Below are 12800 nucleotides of genomic sequence, written 5' to 3' on the forward strand. Positions count from 1 at the left end.
AGTGAATTTGGTCAATATCACTCCTTGCAATCCAGAGTTACAGGGTGCAGTCACTTTTTGGCAGGCCCTGCCGAAAAGCATGTACAGTGAATTTGGTCAATATCACTCCTTGCGATCCACAGGTACAGGGTGCAGTCACTTTTTGGCAGGCTCTGCCGAAAAGTGACTGCATCCTGTAACTCTGGATTGGGAGGGGTTACATTCTCTGTCTTTTCAGCATTAATAGTAGAGGAAACCAGGTGCATGTACAGTGAATTTGGTCAATATCACTCCTTGCAATCCAGAGTTACAGGGTGCAGTCACTTTTTGGCAGGCCCTGCTGAAAAGTGACTGCACCCTGTAACTCTGGATTGGGAGGGATTACATTCTCTGTCTTTTCAGCATTAATAGTAGAGGAAACCAGGTGCATGTACAGTGAATTTGGTCAATATCACTCCTTGCAATCCAGAGTTACAGGGTGCAGTCACTTTTTGGCAGGCCCTGCCGAAAAGTGACTGCACCCTTTAACTCTGGATTGGGAGGGGTTACATTCTCTGTCTTTTCAGCATTAATAGTAGAGGAAACCAGGTGCATGTACAGTGAATTTGGTCAATATCACTCCTTGCAATAAGGACTTACAGGGTGCAGTCACTTTTTGGCAGGCTCTGTCGAAAAGTGACTGCAACCTGTAACTCTGGATTGGGAGGGGTTACATTCTCTGTCTTTTCAGCATTAATAGTAGAGGAAACCAGGTGCATGTACAGTGAATTTGGTCAATATCACTCCTTGCAATCCAGAGTTACAGGGTGCAGTCACTTTTTGGCAGGCTCTGCCGAAAAGTGACTGCACCTTGTAACTCTGGATTGGGAGGGGTTACATTCTCTGTCTTTTCAGCATTAATAGTAGAGGAAACCAGGTGCATGTACAGTGAATTTGGTCAATATCACTCCTTGCAATAAGGACTTACAGGGTGCAGTCACTTTTTGGCAGGCTCAGCCGAAAAGTGACTGCACCCTGTAACTCTGGATTGGGAGGGGTTACATTCTCTGTCTTTTCAGCATTAATAGTAGAGGAAACCAGGTGCATGTACAGTGAATTTGGTCAATATCACTCCTTGCAATCCAGAGTTATAGGGTGCAGTCACTTTTTGGCAGGCCCTGCCGAAAAGTGACTGCACCCTGTAACTCTGGATTGGGAGGGGTTACATTCTCTGTCTTTTCAGCATTAATAGTAGAGGAAACCAGGTGCATGTACAGTGAATTTGGTCAATATCACTCCTTGCAATAAGGACTTACAGGGTGCAGTCACTTTTTGGCAGGCCCTGCCGAAAAGTGACTGCACCCTGTAACTCTGGATTGGGAGGGGTTACATTCTCTGTCTTTTCAGCATTAATAGGACAGGAAACCAGGTGCATGTACAGTGAATTTGGTCAATATCACTCCTTGCAATCCAGAGTTACAGGGTGCAGTCACTTTTTGGCAGGCCCTGCCGAAAAGTGACTGCACCCTGTAACTCTGGATTGGGAGGGGTTACATTCTCTGTCTTTTCAGCATTAGTAGTAGAGGAAACCAGGTGCATGTACAGTGAATTTGGTCAATATCACTCCTTGCAATCCAGAGTTACAGGGTGCAGTCACTTTTTGGCAGGCCCTGCCGAAAAGCATGTACAGTGAATTTGGTCAATATCACTCCTTGCGATCCACAGGTACAGGGTGCAGTCACTTTTTGGCAGGCTCTGCCGAAAAGTGACTGCATCCTGTAACTCTGGATTGGGAGGGGTTACATTCTCTGTCTTTTCAGCATTAATAGTAGAGGAAACCAGGTGCATGTACAGTGAATTTGGTCAATATCACTCCTTGCAATCCAGAGTTACAGGGTGCAGTCACTTTTTGGCAGGCCCTGCTGAAAAGTGACTGCACCCTGTAACTCTGGATTGGGAGGGATTACATTCTCTGTCTTTTCAGCATTAATAGTAGAGGAAACCAGGTGCATGTACAGTGAATTTGGTCAATATCACTCCTTGCAATCCAGAGTTACAGGGTGCAGTCACTTTTTGGCAGGCCCTGCCGAAAAGTGACTGCACCCTTTAACTCTGGATTGGGAGGGGTTACATTCTCTGTCTTTTCAGCATTAATAGTAGAGGAAACCAGGTGCATGTACAGTGAATTTGGTCAATATCACTCCTTGCAATAAGGACTTACAGGGTGCAGTCACTTTTTGGCAGGCTCTGTCGAAAAGTGACTGCAACCTGTAACTCTGGATTGGGAGGGGTTACATTCTCTGTCTTTTCAGCATTAATAGTAGAGGAAACCAGGTGCATGTACAGTGAATTTGGTCAATATCACTCCTTGCAATCCAGAGTTACAGGGTGCAGTCACTTTTTGGCAGGCTCTGCCGAAAAGTGACTGCACCTTGTAACTCTGGATTGGGAGGGGTTACATTCTCTGTCTTTTCAGCATTAATAGTAGAGGAAACCAGGTGCATGTACAGTGAATTTGGTCAATATCACTCCTTGCAATTAGGACTTACAGGGTGCAGTCACTTTTCGGCAGGCCCTGCCGAAAAATGACTGCACCCTGTAACTCTAGATTGGGAGGGGTTACATTCTCTGTCTTTTCAGCATTAATAGTAGAGGAAACCAGGTGCATGTACAGTGAATTTGGTCAATACCACTCCTTGCAATCCAGAGTTACAGGGTGCAGTCACTTTTTGGCAGGCCCTGCCGAAAAGTGACTGCACCCTGTAACTCTGGATTGGGAGGGGTTACATTCTCTGTCTTTTCAGCATTAATAGTAGAGGAAACCAGGTGCATGTACAGTGAATTTGGTCAATACCACTCCTTGCAATCCAGAGTTACAGGGTGTAGTCACTTTTTGGCAGGCCCTGCCGAAAAGTGACTGCACCCTGTAACTCTGGATTGGGAGGGGTTACATTCTCTGTCTTTTCAGCATTAATAGTAGAGGAAACCAGGTGCATGTACAGTGAATTTGGTCAATATCACTCCTTGCAATCCAGAGTTACAGGGTGCAGTCACTTTTTGGCAGGCCCTGCCGAAAAGTGACTGCACCCTGTAACTCTGGATTGGGAGGGGTTACATTCTCTGTCTTTTCAGCATTAATAGTAGAGGAAACCAGGTGCATGTACAGTGAATTTGGTCAATATCACTCCTTGCAATAAGGACTTACAGGGTGCAGTCACTTTTTGGCAGGCCCTGCCGAAAAGTGACTGCACCCTGTAACTCTGGATTGGGAGGGGTTACATTCTCTGTCTTTTCAGCATTAATAGTAGAGGAAACCAGGTGCATGTACAGTGAATTTGGTCAATATCACTCCTTGCAATAAGGACTTACAGGGTGCAGTCACTTTTTGGCAGGCCCTGCCGAAAAGTAACTGCACCCTGTAACTCTGGATTGGGAGGGGTTACATTCTCTGTCTTTTCATCATTAATAGTAGAGGAAACCAGGTGCATGTACTGTGAATTTGGTCAATATAACTCCTTGCAATAAGGACTTACAGGGTGCAGTCACTTTTTGGCAGGCTCTGCCGAAAAGTGACTGCACCCTGTAACTCTGGATTGGGAGGGGTTACATTCTCTGCCTTTTCAGCATTAATAGTAGAGGAAACCAGGTGCATGTACAGTGAATTTGGTCAATACCACCCCTTGCAATCCAGAGTTACAGGGTGCAGTCACTTTTTGGCAGGCCCTGCCGAAAAGCATGTACAGTGAATTTGGTCAATATCACTCCTTGCAATCCAGAGTTACAGGGTGCAGTCACTTTTTGGCAGGCCCTGCCGAAAAGCATGTACAGTGAATTTGGTCAATATCACTCCTTGCAATCCAGAGTTACAGGGTGCAGTCACTTTTTGGCAGGCTCTGCCGAAAAGTGACTGCACCCTGTAACTCTGGATTGGGAGGGGTTACATTCTCTGTCTTTTCAGCATTAATAGTAGAGGAAACCAGGTGCATGTACAGTGAATTTGGTCAATACCACTCCTTGCAATCCAGAGTTACAGGGTGCAGTCACTTTTTGGCAGGCCCTGCCGAAAAGTGACTGCACCCTGTAACTCTGGATTGGGAGGGGTTACATTCTCTGTCTTTTCAGCATTAATAGTAGAGGAAACCAGGTGCATGTACTGTGAATTTGGTCAATATAACTCCTTGCAATAAGGACTTACAGGGTGCAGTCACTTTTTGGCAGGCTCTGCCGAAAAGTGACTGCACCCTGTAACTCTGGATTGGGAGGGGTTACATTCTCTGTCTTTTCAGCATTAATAGTAGACGAAACCAGGTGCATGTACAGTGAATTTGGTCAATACCACTCCTTGCAATCCAGAGTTACAGGGTGCAGTCACTTTTTGGCAGGCCCTGCCGAAAAGTGACTGCACCCTGTAACTCTGGATTGGGAGGGGTTACATTCGCTGTCTTTTCAGCATTAATAGTAGAGGAAACCAGGTGCATGTACAGTGAATTTGGTCAATATCACTCCTTGCAATAAGGACTTACAGGGTGCAGTCACTTTTTGGCAGGCCCTGTCGAAAAGTGACTGCAACCTGTAACTCTGGATTGGGAGGGGTTACATTCTCTGTCTTTTCAGCATTAATAGTAGAGGAAACCAGGTGCATGTACAGTGAATTTGGTCAATATCACTCCTTGCAATCCAGAGTTACAGGGTGCAGTCACTTTTTGGCAGGCCCTGCCGAAAAGCATGTACAGTGAATTTGGTCAATATCACTCCTTTCAATTAGGACTTACAGGGTGCAGTCACTTTTCGGCAGGCCTTGCCGAAAAATGACTGCACCCTGTAACTCTGGATTGTGAGGGGTTACATTCTCTGTCTTTTCAGCATTAATAGTAGAGGAAACCAGGTGCATGTACAGTGAATTTGGTCAATATCACTCCTTGCAATCCAGAGTTACAGGGTGCAGTCACTTTTTGGCAGGCCCTGCCGAAAAGTGACTGCACCCTGTAACTCTGGATTGGGAGGGGTTACATTCTCTGTCTTTTCAGCATTAATAGTAGAGGAAACCAGGTGCATGTACAGTGAATTTGGTCAATATCACTCCTTGCAATCCAGAGTTACAGGGCTCAGTCACTTTTTGGCAGGCCCTGCCGAAAAGTGACTGCACCCTGTAACTCTGGATTGGGAGGGGTTACATTCTCTGTCTTTTCAGCATTAATAGTAGAGGAAACCAGGTGCATGTACAGTGAATTTGGTCAATATCACTCCTTGCAATCCAGAGTTACAGGGTGCAGTCACTTTTTGGCAGGCCCTGCCGAAAAGCATGTACAGTGAATTTGGTCAATATCACTCCTTTCAATTAGGACTTACAGGGTGCAGTCACTTTTCGGCAGGCCTTGCCGAAAAATGACTGCACCCTGTAACTCTGGATTGGGAGGGGTTACATTCTCTGTCTTTTCAGCATTAATAGTAGAGGAAACCAGGTGCATGTACAGTGAATTTGGTCAATACCACTCCTTGCAATCCAGAGTTACAGGGTGCAGCCACTTTTTGGCAGGCCCTGCCGAAAAGTGACTGCACCCTGTAACTCTGGATTGGGAGGGGTTACATTCTCTGTCTTTTCAGCATTAATAGTAGAGGAAACCAGGTGCATGTACAGTGAATTTGGTCAATACCACTCCTTGCAATCCAGAGTTACAGGGTGCAGTCACTTTTTGGCAGGCCCTGCCGAAAAGTGACTGCACCCTGTAACTCTGGATTGGGAGGGGTTACATTCTCTGTCTTTTCAGCATTAATAGTAGAGGAAAACAGGTGCATGTACAGTGAATTTGGTCAATATCACTCCTTGCAATCCAGAGTTACAGGGTGCAGTCACTTTTTGGCAGGCCCTGCCGAAAAGCATGCACAGTGAATTTGGTCAATATCACTCCTTGCAATAAGGACTTACAGGGTGCAGTCACTTTTCGGCAGGGCCTGCCGAAAAGTGACTGCACCCTGTAACTCTGGATTGGGAGGGGTTACATTCTCTGTCTTTTCAGCATTAATAGTAGAGGACACCAGGTGCATGTACAGTGAATTTGGTCAGTATCACTCTTTGCAATCCAGAGTTACAGGGTGCAGTCACTTTTTGGCAGGCCCTGCCGAAAAGTGACTGCACCCTGTAACTCTGGATTGGGAGGGGTTACATTCTCTGTCTTTTCAGCATTAATAGTAGAGGAAACCAGGTGCATGTACAGTGAATTTGGTCAATATCACTCCTTGCAATCCAGAGTTACAGGGTGCAGTCTCTTCTCGGCACTACACCGGCTTTCTACACTGGAGCTATGGCCGACTGTTTACAACAAGAATGGCAGAGAAACTACAGCCACACTTCTCATCACCAGCGTTACCTACAGCAGCTTATACTGCTGAACGACGAAAGAAAAGTACGACTGAACTCGAGAAGGCTACCAGAAAAGAAGTTAGACAGTGCAAGAAGTAAAACAAGAGTCAACATCCGAGTGGCTTTCAATGATGGCGACAACTGAAGCAGTCGAAGACCTGAGGACGGACTCCATGGTAGCTGTGTCTCTGTTGGACAGGTAATGAGCTGGTTTGTTTTGTTGGGGAAATGTATTATTACTGTGTATTATGTAGTCAACGTAGCTAACGTTAGCTCCTTATGTTGCTGTCGCATGTCAGGTTGTAGCTGACGTTAGCTACCTAGCTAGCTAAAATGGTAGACTACTGCCGTATGAAACATATTTACATGTAACATCACCGTTGACACGCAGGCCAACGTTTCCACGTACTGTGGATCTAATCCATACAGCAGTGTTCACACATGCACTGCTACCCAGGGCTGTTTGGACATTAGGCAGACGAGCTGTATGTGAGGGGCGGACTACTTCTTGTGTGCAACACGTGTGAAAGGCCAAGTCCACTGTTCAGAGGTCCTGGGAAGATTACATATATCTGTGAATATAGTTTGCAATGTATTTGTGGGCCGATGTTCTTAGATGGTACTTATGTGACGTCATTCATATAGACTTTGAACTGGATGTTTTACAGTGTGCTGATTTTGCCTATTTCTGTGTCTTACTGTTGCCAACTCCTCAGTAAGGAAAGTCGCTGTTGGCTGTCCTAAAAGTCGCTAAATGACGTCATCACCTAATTTGCATAACTGGCCATGTGCATTTAATTGTAATGGACGCTGAAAGGACAGAGGAATAACGTCGTGGGAGAGATAAAAAGTGAGTAAAAAAATACCCTTAATATGTTTAGAACTACAAATGAACTTATTTTATTGCAGTGATTTATTTTAGACAAAGAACATTTTACATTTTCATCCAGCCCTGACTGTAACCCAGGGTGGGATCAGCAGGCGGCGAATTCGCGCATGCGCGACTCGCGGTGTGGACGCGAGGGGTGAACTTCTGCTCTGACTGCAGCTGGGAGAGGACTGGACGGGGGAGGGGCCCGCGGCAGCACCCGCTGCTCGTTGAACGATACGTGCTTTCACGTCAGAGTCTCCACAAGTCTCTAAATACACCAGAAAAAGTCGCTAGATTTGTCGCTAGTCGCTTTTTTGGAAAAAAAAAAGTCGCTAGAGGGGTCTGAAAAGTCGCTAAATATAGCAACAAAGTCGCTAAGTTGGCAACACGGGGGTGGAGTTTACTGGCTGGATATTATCAAATCTGGACTTGACGGTTTTTCCAAGTTACCGACCCCAGCTTTAACTGCACAGATTTGGCCGCGGTTAAATAGATCCTTTTTATGCGCGGTGGGAGATGCTTCATGGTTGCTTGGCAGCAATCATTGTCCATCATCAGAAAACAGCCACTTTCATCTGAGATGGATTTATCATAAGAGATTATGGAGTTTGAAATGTAGCTGTCAAAATGACCGCGGTTCTAGTAGTGATGGAATTCTGGTACTTCAAGGTTTAAGTCTGCAATAACTTGAAAGTGAAAGCAGAAAGCAAAGGCAGGAAGCGAGTCTATAAAAAACACAGTCTCAACTCTGTCCCAACACGGCAGTGTCACACTGACCAGAGCCACATACATAAAGGTAAGCACTTTCTATTATGTCTCTCAGATAAAGTGGCAAGATATGGGGTACACAAGCTATGATGTCATGTTACCAAAATCACATGACATCTCAAACGTCCAATCATAGATTAGTGTACAGCAATCTTCAAACTGGAGGCACTAGAAGTGAGGGTCACCAAAAGGTCAGTGACATAGTGTTTAGGCAAACTTCATTTTCGAGGTAAAACATTTCTATCCTATCTGCATTTTGTGTTTTGCTCTGATTAGGACACATTCTGAGGGTTTGTGAAACGTGCTGGGTGTGGGTTTAATGTTTTGGCTTCATATTGCTACAAAATGTCCTTTGTTTATTTTGCTTCAAACATTTGATGTATTTGGTTGGATTTGATATCTGTCCTCTTCTGTTTACTTTATGATGCACTGCAGAGCTGAGCCTCTTTTATTCTTTTGACGACTTCTTGAAGTTGAAACTGAACACTGACTTGACTTTTATGATGATAGAACTGATACTTTTAATGGAATACCTTTACGTCTGTGTATTGGTGCTTTTAAAGGATCTGAACATCTCTGGCAGTACTGGGGTACATTCATGCACATTTACATGTAATTGTCTCACTTTACAGCTATGGGGGGAGGTAAGTCCTGACCTGTCTCACTTTCACTTTCAAGATGTTCCAAATATTGAAAACATGTTTCCAGTTTCTTCACAGAAACTAATGCATGATGTTGGTGAAGTTGATTAAAATACATCTTTGTCTTACTGCATGTAATTTGCCCTTCAGCAGCGTTCAGTCAGCCATGGAGGACTATGCCATAGTGAGTAAACATAAAGTCAATGTGCCAATGTGCACAATTGTGCATTTAATAATCAAAAATAACAGTATTTTAATCGGAATCTTTTTTCTTTAATAAACAGTACAAATCAGGAAAATCTTGATTTTATGGATACTTACAAACCTCATAACTATGAAGCCACCCATCTCAGGATTCTGCTTCATGGACCCGTTGGTGCTGGCAAGTCCAGTTTCATCAACTCTGTTGACAGTGTTTTTAAAGGCAGACTTACCAGTCAAGCTCCGACAGATGCAACATCTGGGACCAGCTTCACCATGCGGGTAAGATGTTGATTGTGGTTACAATTGGTTTAAAACTGCATAAAAATTTAAATGCAGTTTTAAACCTATTGTAACCACAATGGCAGTGGGTAAAATAGCTTCTCGGATTACTGACCGTATTATTGCATTTCTTATGATATGCAATAATATTGTATTCGTTAATCCAGTTGCTAGCTGTAACATTATGTACATATGTATTATGTCAATTAATCTTCAGAGCTGGCACAGTGGAAACAAAGGTTAAACTGACATTAGTTATAACTGTTGTAATAAATATTATAGATATGCTTCCCCCCACAGAACCATAGTGCTATACATGCACAAACCATTCCAACATATGAACTAATGATTTCACAACACAAGTATATTTCTGGAAGGAAACAGTCAAAAATTTTCTGTCTCTTGCTTATAAGACCGAGGCACCAAGAAGATACAGATACAGTCCTGTGTGTTTTATCTCTGACGTGTAACATGTACATCTTGTGACATAACCTCTAAGCATGAAGAGAGATCTTTAGCCAGCAAGACAAAGCAGGTCTAATTCACTCCACTTTTCCTTTAATTAATTATGCGTTTTTTAATATGACGATAACGTGAGGATAAACATTTTCTCAAGGCAGGTTTTCTTGCTGATTAAATAGTGTCGTTAATGTAGAAGTTTGTGTTCCTTTATGAACTGCATATTTTTCTGGGATTTGATACAACTATGCAAGTAATTTCACCTTCTGCTTTACAGTATAAAACGTACAAAATCCGCAAAGACACAGGGAGCATTTACTCTTTCGTTTTCAACGACCTCATGGGCTTGGAGGATAGAGCTAACACTGGAGTTCATGTGGAAGACCTCAAACTGGCTCTGATGGGACATGTGAGAGAAGGTTACCAGGTACAATCCTCTGAACTCTGACATTATTATCATATTGAAACTTTAAAAGGGCCCTGTGGAGTTTTCCAAATGCTTTGTGTGTATTCTTGATGTTTAACAAATGTCATAAAACATAATGAATTTTGTGTTGTTAACATCCACGTTTAGTCCTGCAGCAAGCAGCCTTCTTCTTTCCTGTGTTTCTGGTGCATTACCATTGACAGGAATGTGTATCATGTGTATGTTTGCATCATTGTGTGCACGAGACAAACAAAAAAGGGTCCAAACTTCTCCATAGCACTTGAGAAAACTCCACAGGGTACCTTTAAGTAATCTATTTTATTTATTTATTTCAAATTTTGCATCTAACACATTTTCACTTTAAACCCATTGTTCGAAAAAAACAAACATTATTTGACTGAATTTTATTGTTTTCTACAGTTCGATCCTAAAAGCCGAATGCAGAAGGGCGATCAATTTTACAACCCATCTCCCACTCTGAATGACAGAGTTCACGTCCTGGTTTCTGTCATTCCTGCTGACAGAGTATCTTTGTTAAGTCAGGACGTTGTGAAGAAGATGAGAGATGTCAGACTTGCAGCCAGTGAAATGGGTAAGAAGAGCAGACACCACAGTTGTTTTAGTTTTTGCAGACTAATGGTACTGATCAGGTTTCTGTATTGGCAGGGGTTCCCCAGATGACTATTCTCACCAAAGTTGATGAAGCCTGTCCTCAGGGGAAAAAAGACATCAACAATGTGTATAAGAGCAAGTACCTGAAGGAACAGGTAAGTTTCTATTGGTCATATTTTAAAAGGGTTTTCAGATTTGTAATTTTGAAATGGAATTTAAGTTAAATTTTCAGTATTTGATCACGAAAATCTCCTTTGGTCGCCACTTTGCAATTACTGTTCAACTGAAATTCTGTTTCTTTAAAACTTAGATCGACAAATTCAGCCAGATGCTGGGACTTCCACTGAACTGCATCTTTCCTGTGAAGAACTACGAAACAGAAATCAGCACGAATGAAGGCATTGATGCGCTGATACTGTGTGCACTGAGACAGATGATCACGTATGGAGAAGACTTCCTCAACAACCTACTAACTGCTGATGATATATGATTATGACATGAAAAAAAAAGAATCTGACTTGTAATTTATGGTGATTTCTATCATTGTGTAATTCATATTCACTATATAATGTGATTCTTCACTCTGTCCTTTTTAACTGAGTCAGATATTTGGTCAAAATGTGTCTCATTGCTTGTTATTTTACTTTGATGACCAGGATGTGACAAAAGGATTCCTGTTTGTATGGCAAATAGTTGTTATTCCCCAGTGACTGTTTTATTTCCTAACTCCACCTCTCATCGTTAATTTTCTGATTGCTATTATAGCCATTACAAAATTAAGAAGTAGTAAGATACACAGAACAGATATTCTTATTGAGAATTTTGAAGTTTGACTTAAGTAAAAAAAAAAGGAAGTATGAGGAAGTGAATCTTTTTCATAGCCTACATACTTTTTGCTGTTCCAACAGCAGTTTTAGTGTTATGCTCTTTAATCGCTTCTTTGTGCTACAGTACCGCTGTTTAGGTGACAGCAATAATTAAAAAAAATCATGAAATTTGTCATTAAGTTTCCTGTATTGAATTATTTCTAGTCCATACAGTAGACTATATTGTCACAAGGCAGGCCTTCTCCTGCACTTTTTCTGTATATTCAAACAATCGTTTGGTTTTTCCAGATAACGTGATGAAGTGGAAATACAGTAACGCCTTTCAATAAAACAACAAAGCTAAACTGAGGCGTGAAGTGGCCCAAATAAACAGGTGAAATAATTGTGGGAGTAATTTCTTGTCTGTCCAACAGATGGCGCTGTAGAGTGCAATTAGAGGGGCCCTTGATTGAAAGTGAAATGTACCTATATTAGAGCTGTATCAGGCTTCAAAACAACTAAAACTCCTGAATAATTTTGAGACCTTTTACCCTGAACTCTCTGTCTGATTATGTTTATATTTATGTATACCTGTACCTCTGTTTTCATGTATTAAGAACTACTTTATGTTCCTTATTTGCTTCACTTGCATTTGAACTGCATTTGCTGCCTTTGTTTTACCTCAATTATTTGAATAGTGTTATTTTCTCTTTTAAAAGGGGGGGAAAAAAAGGAGCTATATTAAGCTTCAGGTCAAAGATGCCTCATATGAGTCCTGGATGGTAAAATTATTTTGGCTACTTATGAAATAAATATTGTTTTCACTGACAGACATGCTCTCTGACGTTTTTCTTTTGCTTGACCTAATTAAGATTGAGTGGCTTTTATTTCCTCTTGTTATTATTGTTATAATTCAATAAGTACAACACAGTGTGCAAATAATCTCACATTGTCAGCATGACGTGACGTCATCACGTGATATGGTCAACAACTCAGCTGTTGTGATGGCGCCTTCATGCACCGTCGAAAACAGGGCAATTACAAGGCCAACCGGGATAAAGAGCAAGGTTGCCCAGTAGGAAAAGGAAGCCGGGAAGCTCGTGATTTCCCATCACCACTAAAGTGACGGGATAAACATATAGCATTACATATTACATAGATATATTCCGCATTTCGAGTGTATTTGAATGCGCCGTAAATTAAAACTGTCGACTGTGAAGTTTTTCCAGTGTTTGTGTGTGAATAATCATACAATATATTACGTTATCGTGATATATATATTTTTTTAATTTGCTTGACAGGATTTCAGGATTTCACGGGATTAATTCTTCCTACTGAACCGTGTGATTTAGTTCCTTCAGTGGATTTGGGAAGTACGAGCTTTGGGGGAGCACGTGAAGGCAGCATGGGACAA

At 42.3% G+C, this 12800-nt stretch overlaps 1 protein-coding gene across 1 annotated transcript; it reads left to right on the plus strand.

The window, feature by feature from the left end:
• The first annotated feature begins 7398 nt into the window (after positions 1-7398).
• Positions 7399-12216, plus strand: LOC141020121 (interferon-induced protein 44-like). The gene is made up of 8 exons (XM_073495180.1): positions 7399-7986; positions 8591-8602; positions 8750-8783; positions 8884-9082; positions 9819-9968; positions 10389-10560; positions 10635-10735; positions 10891-12216. Exons 2-8 carry the CDS (start codon positions 8593-8595, stop codon positions 11068-11070), a joined length of 846 nt encoding a protein of 281 aa, XP_073351281.1. The 5' UTR covers positions 7399-7986; positions 8591-8592; the 3' UTR covers positions 11071-12216.
• Positions 12217-12800: the final 584 nt, after the last annotated feature.

The sequence above is a fragment of the Pagrus major genome, chromosome 23 (assembly GCF_040436345.1).
Source record: "Pagrus major chromosome 23, Pma_NU_1.0".
NCBI classification, from domain to species: Eukaryota; Metazoa; Chordata; class Actinopteri; order Spariformes; family Sparidae; genus Pagrus; species Pagrus major.

What these genes read in the sequence shown, in the direction of transcription:
- LOC141020121 (XM_073495180.1), top strand. An exon ending in ATGTGAGAGAAGGTTACCAG is followed by an intron (nt 9,969 to 10,388) that starts GTACAATCCTCT and finishes TGTTTTCTACAG; the next exon opens with TTCGATCCTAAAAGCCGAAT. An exon ending in ACTTGCAGCCAGTGAAATGG is followed by an intron (nt 10,561 to 10,634) that starts GTAAGAAGAGCA and finishes CTGTATTGGCAG; the next exon opens with GGGTTCCCCAGATGACTATT.